The sequence below is a fragment of the Calonectris borealis genome, chromosome Z (genome assembly GCF_964195595.1).
Source record: "Calonectris borealis chromosome Z, bCalBor7.hap1.2, whole genome shotgun sequence".
Classification (NCBI taxonomy): Eukaryota; Metazoa; Chordata; class Aves; order Procellariiformes; family Procellariidae; genus Calonectris; species Calonectris borealis.
Window position 1 is genome coordinate 20158941 of NC_134352.1, and position 23754 is coordinate 20182694.

At 37.8% G+C, this 23754-nt stretch overlaps 2 protein-coding genes across 7 annotated transcripts in view; both read left to right on the forward strand.

Moving 5' to 3' along the window:
• Positions 1–14226, forward strand: part of SNX2 (sorting nexin 2) — a 36192-nt gene extending 21966 nt beyond the window's left edge. For 2 of the 3 annotated variants that reach the window (XM_075138454.1, XM_075138456.1), the window contains 9 exons: positions 1949–2027; positions 5269–5344; positions 6628–6741; positions 6967–7060; positions 8847–9052; positions 10050–10193; positions 12628–12708; positions 12816–12887; positions 13738–14226. In XM_075138454.1, the coding sequence (XP_074994555.1) occupies positions 1949–2027; positions 5269–5344; positions 6628–6741; positions 6967–7060; positions 8847–9052; positions 10050–10193; positions 12628–12708; positions 12816–12887; positions 13738–13788 (917 nt within the window). In that variant the 3' untranslated portion in view covers positions 13789–14226. The remainder of the gene's footprint in view (positions 1–1948; positions 2028–5268; positions 5345–6627; positions 6742–6966; positions 7061–8846; positions 9053–10049; positions 10194–12627; positions 12709–12815; positions 12888–13737) is intronic. The other variant, XM_075138455.1, reaches the window with a different exon arrangement.
• Positions 14227–21051: 6825 nt separating this feature from the next.
• Positions 21052–23754, forward strand: part of SNX24 (sorting nexin 24) — a 92272-nt gene continuing 89569 nt past the window's right edge. Inside the window, exon 1 of one of the 4 annotated variants that reach the window (XM_075138458.1) lies at positions 21052–21207. In XM_075138458.1, coding sequence (XP_074994559.1) covers positions 21148–21207 — 60 coding nt within the window. In that variant the 5' untranslated portion in view covers positions 21052–21147. The remainder of the gene's footprint in view (positions 21208–23754) is intronic. The other 3 variants (XM_075138462.1, XM_075138460.1, XM_075138459.1) reach the window with 3 other exon arrangements.

Here is a 23754-nt window from a genome sequence, read left to right on the forward strand (position 1 = left end):
GGAGAAAAGAAGGGATTCTAGGCTGATTTAAAATGAGGCATCTTAAAGCAGAGAGCTGGCAAAACAGCTGAAAGTAAGATGACATATTGTGTTTACATCACACGTGTTTATTTTTAAAGTCTTAATACGAAATGTCATATGTTCAATGTTATGTGGTGTGCATTATGCAAAAGTCCTTAGTCTTTTCATTCTGTTACACTGTTGATAATGCCTGGAGTTGTAAGCTCCAGCTGTATTTTGGTGATGGGTGGGAGGGATGGCATTTCAGACCTTAGCCACAAATTCAAGTGGTCAATTACTGACTGTGGAACAACAGGATAAAACTGAGTCAGTGGTGAGCTAGAGTTGGACGTTCATCCAAACTGCTTCACGACTTACATATGTGTGTTAGAAAATCACGTTTTCTGTTTTCAAGAAAATAATCTATTAAGTCATAGATCCTTTCCTGTGACGGAGTAGAGTGCATGGGCTACAGAAATAGCCTTTATCCTTGCATTTCAATAGACTTATATTAACAGAGGAAGACACCTGACATGATATCTAGAAATAACTGTCAATATCACAAGTTAGGAACTCCTCATATTGATCATTTGACTACATATTCAGTTTTTTCCCTATGAACTTCTGTTGCTATCAAATGTGAAGGATCTTTTGTATTAACCTGCAGCATTTCATGCTTTCTGCAGTGAAATATTTCCAGTGAAGTATTAATGAATAGTAATACTCTAATGCAAAAAGATGAGGCAGTTGAATTACCTCACCTTTGTTTGAATACTTTAATCCTTGTCCTTAAAGACATATTCGATTTTACAGATAAATTTGTGGATTTACAGTTACGCTACACTGTGTAGTATACCTTTCAAAAAAATGCCAATCGGACTTATTTTCATCATGTTACAGAGAAGGGAAAAACTAAGGCTTCACTGAGAGGTTAAGAGTCCCTCCTTGTTCCTGTAAGGATGCTGTTTGTCCCCTCCATGGGTTACTGTGTGAAACTTCTAAAGCCAGAAAGGAGATTGGGTGAGGAACAACTTTGGCAACTGTTAACCTCACAGTGCACATATTCAGAATCTCAGACGTAGAACTAGAGAAGCACAGAACTAACAGAGCAGGAATACATTACAGATAGAAATAAGATGTTTGGACTGTATCATAACATACCTCTCCTGTGTTTTAGGAAATAAGAATAATTGTGAATGTTCAGTGTTTCGTGGTGTTTTTGATAGTATTCAGGTTCCTAAACTCTCTGAGTTTGGGTCTTTAGCATGAAAAATATTGACCTCAGTCTGACAATTTTAGAGTTCTGTTGTGTGTTCTGTTGTGTGTTACCCATACCACGATGCATTAATAACTCTGGCTCCCCTATCATAGTTTTATGGCTACTCTTTCTTGGGCAGAGGAAGCAATGTAAAGCTGCATACATTTTATTCTACTAAATTTATTCTCCATTCAGTTTGTAGTTGTTCATGTGCTTCAGAATTTTCAGAGCTGGTTAGTTTGCCTTAGTTGACTAACAAAGTCTTAGTTTTAGAACTTAAAAGAATAGTGGAATGAAAATATTGGTAATAAGCTTACCGATTAAATAGGCTTATAACCCGAGATTTTTTTTCCTATTCTGCTTTATTTGGCTAACTGTTTTCTTCTTCTGAACATGAGTGACCAGTAAGACTCTGATCTTCATTTAGATTGTCTTCATAAATGCAAATTAAAGTAGTTTTGTATAACTTTTAGTCACAATTAATCTATTACAGGAAATTGCATATTTCACAGAGCTGCTTCCACATGCAGGATGCAGTGTTGATATTTTTTCTGTTCCTGTGTAGTGTTTTTCATTGTAATTTGACTTCAATATGTAAACTTGGGTGAGCTTTATCTTCTAATCACATTGGTTATGTTAATGATTTATTTTTGATAAAATAAAATCAGTATGATTCCATTTTCTTCAAAGGCATGACCAAGGTTAAAGTAGGCAAGGAAGATTCTTCATCCACTGAATTTGTAGAGAAAAGAAGAGCAGCTCTAGAAAGGTAATGTATGTATCTAACTAAAACTTATTTAGCCTCAGAATGACTTGTAATATACTACATGGGCTCTGTAATTGGGGTCTGGCCCATCCGTACTTAGATTCTGGAGGCTGTATGCAGCTGCCAAATTTTTGTGTAGAATGGAATAATTCCCATTAATAATGGGAAATATAGCCTTATTCATGAAGAGGATTATAGCTAACTCTTTTCAAACTGGTTGATGCTTAAAATTGAGATTGCAGAGATCCAGTAAGTAAAACTTTCTTTATCAGCTTACTTAGGCATTTTGAGTTTAAAGGATTAGGCACTTCAGCAGTATATCTGTTCCATAGAAAGTCAACTGTTGGGTAGGGGGATGGGTGAAAGAGACCTTCAGTCATTTGAAAGTAAAATGGCCGCTTGATGACTTACAGTACATTGATGTGACTAGCTGTATTTTGGCATAAGAGATATTTGATCTCTGTCACCCAGCACTGGTATATAACTAGTTCAAGTATCTTCACTGTGGACGGGCACTGTCCTTGATATACTGCATCATTTTCCTCTGTTGACATGGTTAGTAAAGCCTTTAGAAAGTAACTAGTAGAACTTATACAAGCATACAGCCTGTATTTTGGTATGATTTTATAATATGCCCATTGCTGTGATGCAATTGCATCATATGAGAAAAATACACCATATAGCAGTTTCAGTTAAACTAGAAAATTAACAAAAGTCAAAGGTTTTAGATTTTATGTTGAAAGACCTATCAAACAGATAATGTATGAAGCTCTTGAACTTAAGGAGTTCCAGAGCCCATCTTAAAAAAATCTCTTCAGAATCCCGTTGCTACTATCTTTCCATTTCCTAAGTAACAGAAGAAAATCTGGAATAATGCTGAACCTCAAAATACTGATAGGTTGTTCTGTCTTAGTTATCTGTTACTGAAAATTGGCATATAGCTTAACATTTGCCACTTAAAATTGCACCCAGAAGTTACTGAAGTTGTTCTGTCACTTACAGCGGAACTGTGTGAAACACGTTCTGGTTATACAACCAGTGTCTTGCTAAAGGAGTGGTACTGTGAGATATGAAGACTTGGAATAACATCTGGGATTAGAGTAATTGGACTTAGATAACTGAAGAGGTACTTCTGCACAACTTTAGGTCTCTGTAATAGAGATGACTAGTTTCCCTCTTGGTTGCTTACTTGAACCACAGAAGTAGGATTAAAAAAGTTTAATTCACAAGCTTGTGTGTGTGCTGCTTTTTCATTTATTTGTTAAAGGAGTTACACTAGTGTACCACTTGTAGTGGATGTTGAGCACTCCTCAGGTATTGGGGAATGGACTTCTCAGGACTTTGGACAATGTTGGGAAGGCTTCACACTTCATTTGTTTTTTTCAGAAAGACTGAATATTTTATCTGGCAAGGAGCAAATTTTTCATCATGCCAGCTTTAGCTGCCTTTTCCTTTCAGAATCAAAAAGTTACCTACTTACCAAGGTGTTCAAATGATATTTAGAAGCAGTGGTTCTGTTGCTCTTGCCTAAACCTGAGGAATAAGTGTTAAGGTTCCCCAGAAAGTCAGACCAAAGACATTGCTTCAATTTGCTCTTTTTTGAACCAAGAACTATGGGGAAAGTGGGCAGGAAAGCAATGTACCTTGTTAGTTGAGGTCATTAAAATTTATGCCCTAGAATAGTGAACTTACATACTACAAGTCTGCCTGCTAGGTGTCCTCAAGCACATTGCCAGTTGTCTCTAGTTAAAAAGTCGTGAGTCTCCCTCAGAGTAAAAGTTATTCTCTAGCAGCAGATTTCTAAAGAAAAATCGCTTTGGTTGCTTGCCACATTAACTTTAACTTGTACTTGCTACGAGGTGTAGAACAAGCAAGGAAAAGTTGAGCAATCTGGTGTATAATATAGTTTCACTGCAACCCTTAGCTTCTTTAGGAAGAAAAATAAGGATCTGATGGCCATGCCTAATGGAGGATGGAAAAAATACATTACATTTACAATATCAGTATACTCAGACTTTCAGTTAAAAGTCCCAGCCCACGTGGCTTTCTAGAAGAGTTTCTAGGCAATTTGTGAATGTAGCAGGGCTGTCCTGGTACTTCGCAGCTGAGGCTTGAGCAAAACTAAAGCTTTGCAAAAAGTAGTGTGCTGTTGATAGTATTCTGTCACTGCATCTCAATTGGCCACAACACATACTTTCCTATATTCCTGTGATCTTTTGAGGTACTAGATTTCTATAAAGCATTTATGTAAACATCAGACACTTTCCATTAATACAGAAAAAAAATCAGTTATGACAAACTTGCAGTAGTCTTTAGCGGAAGACAAACTTGCAGAAGTTTTTAGGGGAAGACTACTGTTGAAATTTCTCTCTTCGACTCATATTTGTTCAATCAACAGTTTTTAGATCTAAGCAGAAATGCAAAAAATTGCAAAGGGAACGAGTTGCCTTGATTTTTTTTTTTTTGAGTGGATGAATCCTTTAGAACTCATATGGGTTGAAGACTTTAGTCTAGCCAGCAAATAAATAGTTCGCACCTAGAATGTAATCTGTTCAATTCTCCAAGATTTCCTTTAATTCTAAAATAAGTCAGCCAGAATTAACTGTAACAAAAAGCCTGTCCAGTGCACTGTACAAGAACGTTTAAACAAGCTCATCTATTTTTTTCTGGCATAAATTGGCTGTTACTAGATGAGGAGGACTTCACTCAGCTATTGAAAATATGAAGTATAATATTTTATCACTGTGCCACATACAGTTATGGCAGGTCCCAACCTTAAGGAGTTTCTGGTGTAAACAAACTATGTTAGAAACCATTGCCCACATCTTTCGTGTGTTATGTTGTGGTATGGAGTGCATGGGGCTGCATTACTTTCAGTCAGAAGTTCCAGGTTTGTGGCAGCCTTACTGGAGTAAGGCTTCAGTGCATGTTTCAACAGCTTAGCGGTCCTAGCTTGTAAGTCTGTGTAGGACTTAGCGTAAGTGTTTGTTGGAGGAAGGTGACAGAGTGCATAAACATCGTTTGAAGAGTCAGCAGAAAGGCAACGGATTGAAGGGCCATGGAGACTGAACTATCATCTGACCCTTTAGAGAGGTGATGTTTTAAGAGTGTTCAAGCTCCGTTAGATAATGAGGGAGGTGGTGTACTGCAGTGTACCCGTTCTTTAGATGAAGGACACTTTCCAATGCTCTCAGGCAGATTAAATTTGTTTTGTTATCTAATATTTTAATTTTTAAAATCATAGGTATCTACAACGAACAGTAAAACACCCAACCTTGTTACAAGATCCAGATTTAAGACAGTTCTTGGAAAGTTCTGAGGTATTTAAGTTCTTTTAAGTTCTCCTATTTGTTTCTAGATATGATAACCTACAAAGCAATATATTCTCATTGTATTGAGTCCTTATCCCCTAAATTCATAGGAAATCAAATTGGATTGTACCCTTCATGGGACAGAATGGCAGAGACTACTTAGGTAACGGTGTGCCTCTACCTCTGATAAAACTTAAGAGTGGTAGTGACCAAAAGCTATTTGCTGTTCAGTGACTTCTCAAGCAAGCTGATTTGTCCAGTTCTGAGTGAAGCTTGTTGTGCATAGTGAAAAATCCATAATTTATGTTACTGATTGTTAAGTAAGATCAAGAATTAAACTGGCTTGAAAGCAGCTCTCTTGCCTCTAGGAGTCCAACTTGAGGTGTATTAGTAGGATAAAATGAAAATGCTAGCAATGCTGCTGGCCAAGCTAGATGTTTTGTGAATAGAGGACTGCAGTCACCTGTGCTATCAATCTGGCACCTTTCATGATATTAAATATATTGTTAAAGATACATAATATCTCTTTATAAATGTGCATAGTGGATTCACTGTAACACTGAACTGGCCAATGTCAATATCTTAGTTATACTAATAAGTCACAGATCTCACTACTGACAAAAGCATCATTGATAGATAACTTACTGTGGATTTGTCAATGCTGCTGACAGACAAAATATCACATGAAGGGTAAATGGTCTGACATCGGGGCCACCTTGTATGGCATATTCAGACTAGCCTGAATAATAATATCAATTAAATTTAAAGCTTGTTAACTTACCCCTGAAGATTTCTAAGTACCTAAGCAAAAACACAGTTCTCCTGGTACATATGAAGTAGGTTTTGAAATCTGGCCTATATTGAAAGGCAAGAAGACATCAACCTTTTATAATCAGCACACAGTGCAAATCTTGCATTACAATTAGATGTTTTACAGAATTTCTTCTGTCTAATTTGTTGTAAATCTGAGCTCTTCTGTTCCTGTAGTGGCAGTTCGTTCTCTGTCGTGTATAGGTGGCTAGTTAGGACCTTTGGCTAGTTCATAATAACTTCAGAGAAGTGGGTTGTTTATTCCATTTAAATGTAAAGATGTAGAAGAAAAGTAAATAGTCTATATATTTAAGTTTTCCTCTTGAGAATGTAAAAGTAGTAAATCTGAGAAATTAGATTCCACTATATTGAAACATATAGGAGTAAAGAAAACACTATATTCTTTTCTTTCCCCCTTGTGCCCAGTTAAACCTCCATCCTTTTAACCAGTCTGTTTGCCCTTATTTGTCATTCAATTTCAGCTGCCGAGAGCGGTTAACACCCAGGCTCTGAGTGGAGCAGGAATATTGAGGATGGTGAACAAGGCTGCCGACGCTGTCAACAAAATGACAATCAAGATGAATGAATCGGATGCAGTAAGAGCTGATTTTTCGGCTTGAATAATGAGACGAATTAATGAGCCTCAACAATTGCATTTTAAAGCTGTAGAAGTAGAAAATGGGTTATTAATTGGTTTATTGGCTTGAATTCTTAACTGTATCAGTTGACCACCCTGGCAGTACGTGGATAATTTGCTTCTTTAAAACCAGAAATGTTGTTGGTAATCTAATTTGTAATGCTTGACTCTCATCTTTTGTCAGTGGTTTGAAGAAAAACAGCAGCAATTTGAGAATCTGGATCAGCAACTTAAGAAACTTCATGCTAGTGTTGAAGCATTAGTCTGCCACAGAAAAGGTAACTCTACTTTTATGCTGCATGAACTGAAGTGCTTAGAACTTTAGGAAATGGTGATGAAACGAGCTTAGTATGTCAGAGCTCTTAACTAATTGATAGAGTATACAGTATATTTTAATGCAAAAATCTTCTGATTGTACTTTTTTAGTTTAAACTGCTATAGCATTTTTGTATACCTGTTCTTAATCTTAATTTTAACCAGAATAGCTGTCATTCCTAAAGTTATTATATTGAATTAGCATCATTTTTTTTCTTGCAGAGATTCAATACCATACCTAGCAAGTGATTTTACTACAGTAGGCATCCATAAATGTATCTCTAGGTTTCATGGCAAGAGTAATTTCCTTATGAACAAAAAGCGGCTGCATAAATCCATTTAAACAACTTTTGGTTCAGTATTGCCCTGTTAACTGAGTTTAAGCTCTTAAACAGGAATTTACTATTCTTAATTTGGTCCACATAATGGTACATCATCAAGCTACTGTTAAGGTAAACTTTTCTGGAAAGATAAGTAGTCTCAGAATATCAGCTTTTGGTTTACTTATTTTAGAGAGACGCAAAGCCTGTAAGTTTATATTTTAATCACCTGTGCTGCTGTTTTATCAATGATTGCTTTCCATCAGATGATTTTAAAAAAAACAAAACACCAAAACTTCCATTTGTAGTTCAAGGAACACCATAAATGTGCCTTCTGATATGACTGTATTATATTAAACTATGGGATCATCTTTCAGCTCTACACTTTCAACAGTACGTGAAAATTTCATAAGCTGCTTTCTCATAACTCTATCGGAATTACTCCCTGTAGTAAAAAATCTTTGGCCAGATGTCCTCAAGACTATAGAGTATTTTAAGAAGTAATGGAAAATCTAAGTGTTGTTTACTGTTGATTTGACACCTGCTCATAGATTTGAAGAAGTGTTTATTTTTTTTAGAGAGTTGTGTTTAAATTGTAAGGGTTTTAAATATCCAAAGACATTTTGCTTCTACAAACGTTTCTGGTGTTTTGATGATTCCGCAGAAGCAGCACAGTTGCAAACAAACCTCTACTTTTAATCCTGAAGTAATTTGGATTAAACATTTGTTCAAAGGTCCTTCATAAGACTTAACTTTGTACAGGATGACTTACATGGGATTTGACGAGACAGTTGCCCTAGTATTTTTTAATAAATAAGCTCAAAACTTTACCTTCATAGATGCCAGCCATGCTGGTATGTGTGGTGTTTTTTTTTTCCCTTTTAAGGCATGTCAGAATGTGGCAATACATTACAGTATGCACAGTTAAAGGTACTTTAGTCAGTAACACAGTCCAACAGAATAAATTCCACTCGTGGGGGTTGTGGTTTTGTGAAATAGTTGGGTTTTTCCCCACTTTGAACTGCACGGAACAACTGTGCTATAGACCTGTTAAAATTGTTTTGAATTTGCTCTCTAGGTGACTTGGCTTTTGTTTTGTGGGCTTGCATTTTCTCTGAACTAGGCAGTTGGATAATACTGAAGTGACAGTTTTTTCTATGTCTTCTGCTAGACAGAGTAGGCATGACATTAATAGGCTCAGCAAAACATTTACTGATGGAGAGTTGTTTTGTGCAGGAGTTTTTCCCCTAAATGTGGTTTCATTGTGATCTTGTGTATTTTATCATGAGCTTTAGGAAATACAGCTTATATTTTTCAGTTGGTGAAGTTAGGGTTGAAACAGGACAGAGGTCTCTGCTCCACTGATATATTCTGCAGAGTAATATAACAAATTAACTACATTGTACTGAATATTACTCCTGTATTTCAGAGCTTTCAGCCAACACAGCTGCCTTTGCTAAAAGTGCTGCCATGTTAGGAAACTCTGAGGACCACACTGCTCTGTCGAGAGCTTTGTCTCAGCTTGCAGAGGTTGAGGAGAAGATAGATCAATTGCATCAAGAACAAGCTTTTGCTGATTTCTATGTGTTCTCAGAACTGCTTGGTGATTACATTCGTCTCATTGCTGCAGTAAAAGTGAGTACTACTAGGAAAAATACTGGGTTTTGTGTTTAAAGTCACATTCCTAAACTTGATGATTTAGGGTAAATGCATTTGCACGCATCGTAACACAGTTAAGACTAAGATTTTTGCCTGAAGTTCTAGCTGAGTGAAATGAATGCATTCCAATGATAAAAATAGTTGTGATCAAAAATGGGAATGGATTAATAAGATCCAGACAAAAAGATCCATCATCTACTTTGAGCAGTACTAACTGTGCACAGTATTTGGGGACACCATACACTACTGTGTCCAAGCATACTGTACTTATTTCTTTCAGGTTACTTATTTTTACAGTATGCTCATAAATTTTTGAGAACATAATTTGGCCATATTTGGTAGGTAGTCAATAGTTTCTGTAAATAAGAAACAAATGCAATTTGTGAATCTACATCTCATTAAAGAAAATACTCAATTTTGGCGTAAGTCATGCTGCACAGCACAATTAGGTTTTGACATGGGAAGTAGTATCTATGAATTTTATGTATACAGAAATGTCTTTGAACTTGCCAAGTTGTTGGGAGTATATATGTTTCTTTTTTTCTTTTTTTTTTTTAAATATGTACACTTTAATTCTGCTACCTTACTTCATTGCTAACAAAAATGTATTGCTGAATATGCATGTAATCCATATGCACGAAAATTTGCTAGAATCTGTGTTTAGAGAACTATTTGCATAATAGAGCACTTTGTAGTGGTTGTTTTGGTAGTGTTTTGATAGAATGAGGAACATAAAATGGTTTGGGGCAGTAAGGTGTCTCCTCTGAAAAGGATTCTTGACTACCCTGTTATTTGTGGAAGGTATTGAGCCATGCAAGCATGCTGTCAAATGAAATGCGAGAAGATGTGGTAGACACAGTGAGGTTTCTTTGAGTATACTTTTTCCAGTTTTATCCAGAATTACCTTTTCCTACTAGGAATTTAGATAGCTCTAACAATTCCAGTTGTTTAATAAATTTGTCTATCCTTACAGGGTGTGTTTGATCATCGGATGAAATGCTGGCAGAAGTGGCAAGATGCTCAGGTCACTTTACAAAAAAAACGTGAAGCTGAAGCAAAGCTTCAGCTTGCCAACAAACCTGATAAATTGCAGCAAGCTAAAGATGAGATAAAAGAGGTAAGGTTATCAGTCATTATTTTGGAGGTCAGACTTTCTGCATTAACTCATTCATTCTGCATTAATGCACTACTTTATACCATTTTTTTTTTACAAATCACTTACTCATTTGCTGTTTTCCATATTTACTGAAATTGTTAAAAGGAATTTATTTAAAATATTAAATGTGCCTAATTGTTATTCACTGTAAGACCTGTAAGGCAGTTAATACTGTCTCTACAGAGTCTGGGAGATGGGAGGAGGGGAACATGGACAAGTTAAATAATGCTTTTAACTGTTAACAGATCACTTGGGTAGGCAGAGGAGCGTCTCTTGGCTTCTAAAGCCAAAATCCAGCTAAGACGACTAATGGAGAACTGTTCCCATGTTTTGCTTAATTATGCAGCATATCTACCCATATATATATGTATGTATATATGGTATAATTTCAGTAAAAATAAATCTAACATGTTGAAGTGTCATAATTTATACACTTTTTCTATCATGCTTCACTAAGGAAATTGAAGAGGTAGGACAACTTAATTATTTAACATTAATGCATTCTAATTATGCACCAATATTCTCCCATTAAATAATGGGAGAACATCATTGCAGATTTCAAGCTCTCTTACGCAGTTACTTTGTTTGGCTTCCTCATTGGTCACTAACCCCATGCTGCTTTGTTCTTTCTGCCCTTCAATATATTTCGCATACAGTGTTGAGAGAAGGTTGTTAGTAAACCCATAATTTAATGTGCTGATCAAAAGTTATTGCTGCCATTGAAATATGTTCAGAGTTGCTGAATTCTGTAACAATAGTCCCTCAGGCAGAGAAGTTGCAAAGTGGAAGCCTGCACAGCTTGAGCTTCATCCATTACTCAGTTGCTTATTGCAGATAAAAGGCCAAAGAACAGTCCTAGAAATACCTTATTGAATAAGGAGGAATTTCTCCTTGTCAGAAACTGTAAGATGGCACACTATTATCCACTATTATGGCATATAGGACCTGGCATTTGGGCATGATGAAACTGGGATGTTGGATCCATTAGGCCTGTAGAGGCTTTCACTGAAGTCTCAGGCACCTATAGTTGCTGTGGTAGGAAGGCACAGGCAGTCTTAATCTACCTTTTCCTTGGCTGAATTTTGTATTGTTTCAGTTATTAGATAACTCTTCAGGCTGTTCTTCTGTGAAGGACATCCTATTATGACTTACTGCATAGCTTCGTAATGTATATCTGAAAAAGCAATAAGGGGGCTCTGAATAAATATAAACTAAAAATATAAATATGTAGGTATTTATTGGAACATAAATGATGTATCACCTCGTATCACAGTAGTAACTTGACACTGCACCACAAAATGCTTTTGTGAATAAATAGCACCACTGGATTGCTAGCAGAATTATGCTATATTGAAGTATGTTGCTTCCCTGCTGGCTTTTTCTAAGGAAGATAAGTGTTACTGGATATATTGGGTCCCATGACTCAGTTAATATGTTGAGATGAACAGATACAGTTGCATTTTAAACATGTTAGCCTGCATGCATCTGAAGTGTGAGGCTGATAGTTTTTTCACAGTATATCTACACAGCTTAGCTTAAATTTAACAATATAAGAAGCATGTAAAAGCAGTATAAGGTAATGTAGATGATGATGATCTCTTATTGTGTAGCTGGATGTCTTTTCCCATAAATTAAGGAGAAACATAACCTAGTGTCATATATTGTTACATGAGTGCCACACTCGCGATATGGCAAAACTCCACGAGCAACATCACTGCCTCTGAATTTTCCTTTTGTGCTCTTCTTACCTGCAATAACTTTTCTACTCCTGCTTTCCGTGAAAACAGTTCCCACTGAACAAGAAAGCATGTGCTTTGGCTTGCCTAAGCAACATGCATTCTGACTGGAAAGCCAATAAACATGTCCTCAATAGCTTGTCATCTGCAACAGAAATATGATAGAGATGACCATAGGCAGAGATGTCTAGTCATCTCTTCTGGGATTAGGAAAGTACAGGGAGCTAACTTTTGAGACTCTTCCACACTTGATTGGGCAGGTAGTCACAAAAAGCTTACAGGTTTAGATTCCTATTATAGCAGGGTTTGTAAACAGAATAGCAGGTAAAGCTTTAGAGATCCTTTTTTTTTTCCTAAAGAATCTTTAGAAAATGTTATTAAGTGTTCATTAATAGCAATACTAAGATATTTTTACATTTCATCTACAGATAACATTACCTTAGAGATACGATTGTTTTAACTGATCTGATGACATCCTATTATACAAATTGTTACTTGGAAATTGTTATTGTAAGACTTTCCCTTGAGTATGCCAAAGAAACAAATAGGTCCTTTTCAGCTCTTGAGTGACTATCACTAATATACTAAAAAAAGTTCAGATACTGATAGACTGAATGGACAACACAAAGTCTTATCTCTGCATGTCTTTCCTTTGCCAGTGGGAGACAAAAGTTCAGCAAGGGGAAAAAGATTTTGAACAGATCTCCAAAACCATTCGCAAGGAAGTGGGAAGATTTGAGGCATGTATAATTTTGTCCAAGTAAATGACAGTTTTACTTTAGATAATATTGACATTCCAAGTAAAATCGGTTAAGAGGTTAATATGCCATAATTTATTTATTAACAGAAGGAACGAGTGAAAGACTTTAAAACTGTTATTATCAAGTACTTAGAGTCGTTAGTGCAAACACAACAGCAGGTAAGATAAATTTTAAGTTTTGTACAAATTAATATTTAATATGCTCCATATCAGGTTAGTTAAAAAAAAAACAGGCTTTAAGTATAACGGTTTCTAAAACATAAAGAACTACTTCCAGTCAGTACTGTATTGGAAAATAACATAGTGATTGCAGTTTCCCAGCTATTGCTATGCTCCCTTGCACAGCTCTAATTCAGCGAAGCAAGGAAGAAGCTCCCTTACGGATATGGGCGAGTGGAGGGTCTTGTCTTTTCCTTCTGAAACGGAAGTAATACTTTCACTTATAGATTGGAGTAAATTATAATGAATATGTACTGAGACTTACTAAAGAGACTTGAATACTTAAATGTTTATGGCTCTTTTTAAAAAGTATAAAATATTACTGAATATTGTAAAGCAGTAAAACAGTTTCCAGTGCCTCAGAAGTAGACCTTGTTCCCAAAATTGTGTCTGGAGTCTTTCCTTTGTTCATTCCAGGAATATAATTTTTTAAAAATTATATTTGTTTAATTTTAAAATTTTAAAATTTGTTTAATTTAAAAAAAAAAAAAAAAGTGGTACCCTTAGAAGTAAAAATAGCAAACTAAGCTTGCAAACAAATTCTGTATAGGTGTATTCTATAGCATTGTGTTCGATGTGTGGTAACAACTCTGTTGCTATGAGCAGATTTGTGTATTTATTACTTGTATTTTTTCTTGCATTTATGTAATAATGTGAATGGATAATATGAAGCACCTATGTTCTTTCTTTGTCTGGTGGAGACAAGTATACCACAAGAGGAGGAAGGTATATGTGTTTTCTTTTCCAACATTTAGTACTTAATAGTGAGCATTTTTCCCTTCTCTTCAAGCTAATAAAATACTGGGAGGCATTCCTACCTGAAGCCAAAGCCATCGCCTAAAAGAAGAATATTCCAAATGACAAAACACTCTGGATGTTTGTCCTGGATAAAACTAAATTCCACAGTGAAATCACTTTAAATCATCCAAATAAACCACTATATATTTTATGAATTAACATGTGGCTTTTTTTATATACTACAGCATTTTATTAACAAGCTGCATGTCCTGACCCTCTTTGAAGTGGACTGTGGCATGATGTTCTGCAATACATTGCTGAATTGAACACTATTGTGTCTTAATACTTGCACTACAATGTGCACTGCAAGGCCAGAAAGCTGATATTTTTGTTCTTTACAATACAATGTTATGTAGTATGTTTACCTGATCTTTATGAAACAAATTTAATTGCATTGATTAATGTTCACTTAAACATTCCTGTACAAAATCATGTTTTTGTGATTACAATAATAAAGGGATGTACCTTGTGAAACATTAAACACTCTGGTTTTGTGTCTGTAGGTACTTACTGGTGTTCTTAGAAGTAGCATTTAGAAGAAATTGAGATTATATCAAAGGCAGAATCAACATTTAGTAAAGAATGCTGGAGATGGTATTAAAGATCCACAAACAAGTATTTGTGGTAAACTATTCTGGTTTTTAGTTCTGAATCTCTTCATTACAGGTATTCTTTTGACCTGAAGTTATCGCTGCCTTGGTAAACTGTAGTGCGTTAATACTCATAAGGTCAAAAGACTGATGCTTGGGCAACAGGCAGGCATAAACCGAAATCTCTTCCAAGTGTTTTACAAAGCTTCTGAAAGGTTAAGGTCACCTGCATGGTCAAATGCTGATGTCCTGCTGGACTGATAAATTTCATCAATGGTCTTCAGTGGTCTCAGGATACAAAAGGGAGAAAATCTTGCAATAATTCTGGTAATCAGGGAGGAAGAAAAGGAGGTAATTCAGCTGAGAGCAAGCTAGTTCTAAGGGCTAGCATTCTACTTGGATTTTCTTGACGAGAAAATACATTTGCAGGGACTGGTTGTATCTTCTGTAAGAAATCAGAGCAGCTAAACATTTTTCTGAAATACACAATATTAACATAGGACATGCTCCTTTGTCATTTTAATGACATACCGAGCTTGTCAATGGCACATATTAATATTAATGGCAGGTATTAACAAATTTTAGACAAGTGTTAATCATATAAAATACAAGAGAAGGCGTTGCTTTCAGCTAATCATAAGACTGCAGGATAAGCCCATGAACTTGTATTGTTTGTGGTCAAGCATAAAGAAACACCCAATGCTGTTTCTGAACAGAATGGAAACCTAGATTCAGCTGGAAGATCATACACTCTGATTTATGCAACGAAATTAGCGTAAACTTTCTAGATTAGTGTCTCCTATTGTTTCTGTAGAGACTTCTGTTGCCTCAGTATTTCTAGGAATTTTGAAGGAAATTAGTACAGAAACTGTTGTTTTAAAAAAACATTTATCAAGCCTTTATCAAGCATCTTTTTAAATGGTGAAATGCTAAAAGCTTAAGCTTGTAATACCTTATGCATCAGTGTTTGTAAAGTCATTTAGCTTGTAGCCGGTTTTTGAAAAGCTCAAGTATGCAAAAGGTTTATGATGAAAAAAACATAATACTCTAAGTTACCATATACTTACTTGACTTTGGCTTGCTTGGTGCTAATGACAACTGACCAACAGCTCAACATTAAACTTCAGATTTGTTCCAGTGAGAGCGAAAGTGGGTACTTCCAGGATTAAAGACTCAATTTGGACAAGCAGAGCTCAGAATAGGTAAATACAGACTTTCACGGTCTTTTTTCTTTACATGTTTTATTCTTTTAAGTGTTTCTTAGCTCTTGATCTTTTTTTTTTTTTGCTTCTATCAGGATTAGAATTCAGTTGAATTATGGATCAGATTTCTTCTCTCTGTCATGAGAGAATGAGAAAAAGCTTTCACATTAGTCTCCTAGCAGGGGTTAGTGTGACTTTCTTTGTCTATACTAGACAACTGAAAATGAGAATGAGTTGTATAAGTTTTTTTTCTTAAAACCAGAAGCCTCTTGGAGAACAAAAGGATAATAAAATTTCTGGAGTTCAGTGTCATAGAGGCTTGCTAATACAAAAAATTTGTAGTCTTTTTTTGCATCAGGTTAATTTGAACAGAAGAGCCAGATCAGCTGTCATATTTGGCTAGCATAAAACTCATTGTTTCAAGCATCTGTTAATTTATTTTGCGTGTATTCCCCTACATTATGAAGATTGAAGGTTTGCTTGTCGTCTTTCCTAGTATGATTAACATGCATATTAACAGATGTTTCTCAAGCCAAGTGAACGGAGATGTGGCTGAACTATTTCCTCTGTGGAGCTCACTACAGGATCTTGTACTAATTTTAAGTGTTGTTTCTATGAAACTCAAAGCCAATGTACCACTGAAGAATCACTAGCAAATGAATGTTTGCAAAATGGTGAACTGCATTTGGAATGCTGTATAAAAGACAAGGTGCTACTGAAGTCTAGCTTACTTTTTTAGGTTAAAATAAACTCTGTAGATGTTTATAATTTTAAATCATCTCCATTCTTGTATCCATCATGTCCATGGTGCTTTTTGAATTAAAAATACATGACGTGATGTGGCTCAAATTGAAGACATTGTTACCTCTCTTAAACGGACGTTCAGTCTACAATAAGTCTCTGATTCTTTAGTCACTGTCCTTTTTAAAATGGAATATTCTGCTTCCCTATCAATTATTCCTTCTTTTACTTCTAAGTTACTTCCCTCTGAAGGCCTTATATGGGAGTTTGTGTTCTGGCATCTCTGGAGTTCATGCCCCAAATACGTCAGTTTCTTTCATGAGAGATGAGCTGCTGGCTAGTATATCCTGTGCATTTAAGTGAACAGTCAACATCCATTAAAATTATGTGTACAGTGAAACGATTGTCTTAAAGAAAAGAAGAAAAAAAAAAGAAAAAAAAACTTACCTTTTTTTCTGTCCTTCCACTTTAGAGTAGAACAGGCTGCGTAATAATTTGAATCTGTGGCAAAATAGGAGTCCATTACAACCATGTGAGGAAAAAAAAGTACAATATTGAAACATTGTAAGGAGCTGAAGTTTCAGGTTGTTCAAAATGTTACTTGTTATCTGCTCAGGGGATTCATCCGTTTTTTAAAATTCTTGGCTTCTGTAGTGAATGGGAGGTGAGCTTGCTAATAAATAAAGTAACTTTTGACTTCACTGCTAAAACACTTTTTTTTTTCCAGATCAGTGACGACATGACTAACATAGGGAGGAGAGAGAAAATAATCCAAATCTGTTTTCTGTCATTAAGAAAATCTGTCATTAAGAAACAGGACTCAGAAGAGTATGCAAGGCAGCTTAGGCAGAATCCTTCAAGCAGGATATTTGTGTGAAGACAAAAGTAAAAGAAGTATGCAATGAAAATGGAAGGGCAAGAAAAGACTTGAGATAAACCATGTACCTGTTGTTTAGAGAGATCAAGGTAAGAAGAGCACAAGGAAGGAAGATAGCACAAATCATGAGAAAGGAAATGCTTTATCTTAGCCTCACATCGAATGTGGAACTTCCAGGGGAGGTCTCACCAGGGTAGAGGAGCACTGCACTGTACAAAAACTTTCAGTTATCTTATGTTGTGCTAATACATTGATTTTCTCCCCTTACCTCACCCACCCATGTGCACACACACTTGAGCTGTTCAGAAAACTACCTACTTACCAGCTCCAAATATTGTGGCTGTTAGGAGAAGTACTGAGGTTTTTGTTTGAACATGAGTTCTGTGAACTTGTGTAGAAAACTGACTGACCTTTCCAGAGTTACGATTCTGCCTGTCGTCTTTCCAAGTGGTATTGTTCGTACTCACTAGCTGATGAAAGTGCTTTGTGATGTCTTAGAAACAACTACACCACATTAAAAAAATGCAGCTAAATCTTTGGAGGAGCGAGGAAGTCGTGAACCCCTTAAAAAGCACATGCTATTTTACTCAAAGTTTTATCAAGTATGTTGAATTTTGCTACTATTTACTTAGGAGACCAGTATTTGTAGTACGGTGCAAGTTTACTTAAAACCAGTCTTTCTGGTAGCAATTGAAAAATCGGCAGACTGAGGTTGTGATCTTATTAAGGACTATCTCTTTTTTTAATCTGGCCTCTTGTTTTGATGTGTACTTTACTTATCACTTTGATTAGAATTTTTATATGCATTTCTCTCCCTATTTCTGTTCTGGAAACTAGCCATTCAGAAAGTCCTTGAATCGTGAGGATTAGTGGAAACTGATCTTTCAGAGTTGCCCATGTTCATTCCTTCTTTCCCATGAATCTTTCTAGCATGATGAATGTTGAATCCTATAGGAGGAATTGCATAGTGACAGCTTTGGAAAAAAAGAAAACAGAAGTGGCCAACAAAGGGGATTTTTTTTTGGTTTTCAAAAATATATTTCATTTTTGGATAGTCTGAAAGTTTGATTGTGAAAATGCCACGTTCTTGTTCAATTATTTGGGTGTGGCATACTTCACTGATTGGACCTGGTTCTAAACAGTGATGATTCGTAGTTTCTGTAATGATGGAAGGTTAAGCTAGAGTCTAATGACAGGTAACAGTTAAAACTGGAGTATATTTATTCATTTATTTTATGTTCTGGATCAAGTTAACTTAAGAATATAACGCAAGATACTGATAAGTGTAACAAAAACCAGCACTGAAGACCAACACCTGCAGTTCCTAGAGGATCTTTGGGGGCTTGCTGAACAGATTAATTTGAAGGCAGCTTATGTGATTGTTACCAGTAGAGCTCAACCCTTTTACAGTTTTGCTTTTAAGATTACTAACATGATTTTAATACATGTTACACTGGTTCAAATCAAGCCACATTTAAAATATATTCTTCTTGTTTTGTTGTTTGTGAGAACCATTGTATCATTTGTGCAATTAGCTTTCAAAAACAATAATCCTGGATGGTTTTTAATGCACGTTGATAGCATTTTATGAATTAATGTTTCTTAAATTTTTGCTCCTCAATATATGAGACACAAAGACAATCCTTGGCCAGTCAGCCATGTGGAGAAATCCTATTTTTTCTTCAGATGTAATTTTAAAGATTACCCAATTAATGATGATATATTGTTCAAATTAAGTATTTAACATTCCCAAACATATTGACGTATCTGAATTCAGCTCACCATGTAATCTTCCTTGTTCCTCTTGGGTGATGCACAGTCAAAAGTTCCATTATGTACTATTGAATTTGAAACCAGATTAATGTCTAAAACTTTTCTTTGTTAATAAGTTATTTGATATTAGGGAGAAAAGTAGCTTTTTGAAATAATTGGTTATTAGATTGCAAACAGCCACAAGTAGTGCCCCTATTAAATTCTTCTACTGGCTTCTCATCAGCATAAATGCATTATGCCATAAATGGTGTCATCAGAATTGTCCATCCATTTTGTTTTAGGGGAAGAACAGAAACTAAGCTTAAAGACTGGAGTCTTAACCAGAACTAACAATAATGATAGCATGATCATTATTCTCTATCATGCCCACATTTACCAGACTGATTAGACGACTGTTATATGGCCTGTCTTTCCTTGGGATGATTGTAACATATTTATCAGAGTATGCTTCGGGGGGAAATGGGATTTCTTATGCACTCCCTTCAGTCATCACTGCGTTCCAAGGACATGGTCCCTACAGCGAGAGCACACGAGGACTGGAAATCTGTTCGCTCTTGTCACCACTAACACAGAGCAGCGCTGGGACTGTCCTGCGGCTCATCAGCAGTTGACGACACTGGCACAGGAGCAGCATTGTGCAGAAAGGAATGCCCGAGGACTATCTTACTTTCATTTCAAGTCATTTTTTGTTACGTGTGGTCGTTACTTTGCTTCAGTTTGGCAAAGTGAACTAGTGTTAGTTTGCTTTAGTCCTCTTGGTTTTAGTCAAAAGCCTTCTATTTGTATTGAATTCTTCAGGTCACAGGTCTTTGCTTAGAGCAAAATATAATTACATTTAGCTGGCCGTAAAACAAAGAGAAATGTAGGGAAAAAGAGCTTGTAACGTTTTTTCTGTTGATGTTACTAGTCTAGAAGGAAGCAAATTAGTTTTCGGAAGACATTTCAAAAAACTGATCTTAGGAGCACTGAGATAGCATAACCACAGAGGTCAGATAAAAATAATCATGTTTTCTCTCCATTGAGGTATGTTTTTATACTTGACTCCGCTTATGCAAAATCAAACCCAGCATACACATGAATTTATAATGGTAGCTACTCTTTAAATGATCAGTGACAGGTGGTGAAGTTGCACATCTTAACCATTTAGCCTCTGAGACTATCCAGCATTCATAAAACCTTGCAGGGTGAGTTTTAAGGTACTGCTTATCTAATACAGCTGCGGTTTGTTGTCATTTTGCAGTGCTTCCAAATGGTTTGAAGCTTGGCGTTAGCAAATTTGTGTGAGGTGGGAGTATTAGTCTGTGCAACAGCATTGCCTAGTAAATGCATCTAGTATTCCACCTTCTGTTTCTGCCTCTATTACTTTTTAAGTCATCAACACAGCTGCTTATTTTGGGGAGTAAGAAGTTTTATTTCATTTCCCCAATGACTAGAAATCATTTGCACTTCTCTGAAATGGTTTGGTTTCTTCTGTTCAGTAATGAAGAGGCAGCTTCTCAGGAATAGCCACAATATGGGCAACTTTCCTCGGTGCTGAACTTTTTTTTTTTTTCCTTAATTTCTTCTATCAGTTCACAATAGGCATTATGAAAGGCGCTATGTTTGCACAGCTATCGGGAGTTTGTTTACCAAGCAGGCATAGGAAGTGGCTTGAGCTGTGGACTGGATAAATTCATCCCTTCGGAAGTTAATTTCTTTTCTCCCCGTTTTTCCGTGCTCCAAAGCAACATGCTGCTATGGCACACTAAAGTAGGTGCTCTCAAACTTTGTGTGTAAAAATACGGTGTTTTCAGAGGAACCTGCGCTCTTCCTACCTCACAGCCCACCCCCAGAGCTGCGTACCCTGCGGGTAGCGCAGCGGCCCCGCTGGCCGGCGGGCAGCCCTCTACCTGCCTCGGGGAAAGGCCTCGTCCCTTCGCCCCGCCGGCACCGTTTCCCCGCACACGGTTACAGCGGGTTTCCCCCCGAATACGCCCTGCCGCGCCGCCCCGCCCCTTCCCGGCCGCCCGTGGCCCCGGGCAGACGAGCCTTCGCCCGGGCTGGCGGGGAGGAGCCGCAGCGGCCGAAGCCCAACGGCCGGGCCGCCCGCCCCGCCCTGCCCCGCCCCGCCCGGCGTCACGTGCGCGGCGTCACGTGCCGCGTGCAGATGGCTGCGGCGGCGCCGCGCGCTGGGAGCCCGCGGCCCTGAGGGGGAGCCGGCGCCCCCGGCCCGGCCCGTCATGGAGGTGTACATCCCCTCCTTCCGCTACGAGGAGAGCGAGCTGGAGCGGGGCTACACGGTGAGGGGCGGCGGGGCGGGAGACCCCCGCGCCTCGGGGTGGCGATGTGGCGGCGGCGAGCGGGGGCCGCGCCGGGGCCAGGCCGCCACGCAGGTGCCGGCCTGAGGGGCCCGCGGGGCGGGGCGGGGTTGCCGCTCTGCCCTGACCCCCTCGGCGCAGGAGGGGTGGCCTCGGCCCGTCGGGCATCTCCTGCCTCAGGCGAGCTTCGTGCTGTGGAGCGGTGGCGGTAGCGACAGCGGCTAATGCAGCGTGGGCAGCGGGCGGGGAGAGGTAGCGCTTCCTTACTGCTCGGCCCTGCTGAGAGAGGCACATCTGGGCGCTGGGTCCAGGTCTAGGCTCCCCAGCGCAGAGGTTGGAGTGAGTCCAGTGCAGGGCCAAACATGATGAAGGGACTGGGGCATCTCCTGCATGAGGAAAGGCTGAGAGAGCTGGGATGGTTCAGCCTGGAGAAGAGAAGGCTCAGAGGATGTCATCACTCTGTACAAATAATCTGAAGGGAGGGAATGAAGAAGAGGGAGCCAGACTCTTCTCGGTGGTGCCTGGTGACAGGAGAAGTGGCAATGGGCAGACATCAAAATATAGGGAATACTATTTAAACGTAAGACAAAACCGTTTTGTTACCATGAGGGTGGTCGAGCACTGGACTGTGAAGTGTCCATCCTTGGAGGTTCTCACAACCTGACTGGACGTGGTCCTGGGCAGCCTGCTCTAGCTGATCCTGCTTGAGCAGAGGAGTTAGTCTACACAATATTTGGGGGTCCCTTTCAACGTCAGTGGTTTTCTCATCCCATGGAGCTGTTGGGCTGTAACACTTTTCCACATGTTGCTGGGTGGACACAGGGGATGCTCTGGACCAAAGCCCAAGGCATTTGACTGAAGGTGGATATTCAAAGCTAGCTTCTTTTATTAAATGTATTCATTTGGTAGTTCTGATCTATTAAGAAATATCAGGAAAAAAATCTAATCCTGTAGAATTGCCAGAAGATTGATCTGTGTAGGCATAGTTGCATTTCTCCCTTACATCTCCCTGATGCTAATGCTGTATATTCTTTGGTCCTCAGTACTGGCAAGTATTTACAAGCCTTTAGCCTTTTTTACGAACCACTTTAGATGCGTTAATGTGGAAGTGTAACTGTGTTAATATTTCCATCTCGTAGTTGAACTTAAATGCAAGTGGTCCCCTACACCATGTCTGCATGATTTTGGGGAATGAAACTGGCATTAAAACATTCCGACTGAGTGTGGTTACAATAGCACAGACTGATCCCAGCATGTCCCAGTTGGGCAGGTTAGTTGAAGTGACAGAGTGATTTCTAAGATGTGCATATCACACAAACAGGATTTTTCATAGCAATATGTATTTTTAGTATTTGTTTTTAGTGTGTTTTTTATCTGTTTAATAGTAATTCTATCAGTGAATCCTGCTATCTAGAGGATTTGGTTTTTTAAATTCTATAAATGTTAAACTGTGTAAGTGTCAAAGAAATCAGAAATGAAACTGTATCTTTCTAGAATTCTTTCAAGAAAATGATCTTGAAAGTGAAAATGTTTGATTAGCACAGCACTGTTGATTACTGCAGAACTGCTCCTCTCAGGTCACTCATGATGAGTCAAACTCATGCATCTGAAACTTGCTCTAGCTCAATGGAGTTTGGTAGTTGTTTCTGCGTGATTATTTTGCCTCTTCAATCAGATAAGAGGGGTTCTATACCACATCCCATATAGAAATTATCATGCTTTATGCTATCAGATGCATCAGTTTAAGGATTTCCCCGACCATGAAACTATAGTGGAAGTCATAGCTAAAGTTCCTCTGGGTCAGGCATGCTTGTTGGAGAGGATACAGAAGTCTGTTCTGATAATAACATGGTGTATTTCCTTTATGTTTTAAAGTCCTTATGGACTATGCATGAGCAAGGCTTATTCTAATGTAATTGTCAGTTTGTTACATTGCTAAATAATTTGCATAAGTATTGTTCCAAGCATAGAAATTCATGGCTGGTGCAAATGAGTATACTATAAGCCCTCCCTCCAGCAAAACCGAGGTTAATGAGAGCTTGCCATTGCTCTGCCCTAGCTGGGAAGATACTGTGTAGGCAGAGATCTTTACCTAAGAAAAAACAGTAACATAAGAATTATTTTGCATTGAGCAAAAAGGTGATTTCACTTGGACAGTTGGAGCTTGTGAATGTTTCTGTGGCCAGACCATATCAGCTCTCATTCTTTTGGACCTCATTATGTGGGGGTTAACAGTCAGAAGCTGTGCGTTTGGTATATACCGCTATAAAATATGGGGATTGCAAGGTGTTGAAGACTTTGTCATTAAGTAGATGTTTCACCAGTTCTGTGGTACCTGAATCTGATGAATTAGAGAAGTTGAGATAAGTGGAGGAAGTGACACTGTGAAGTATTGAATCTCTTTGAAATGTAACTTCAAATTAAAGAGAAGGGGTGCAATCCCAGACTAGTGCAGTGTATCTCAGTGAAGTCTGTTTTTTTCTATGAAATTATATAGGTAATTCAATTTCAGTTATTTTGCATCATCAG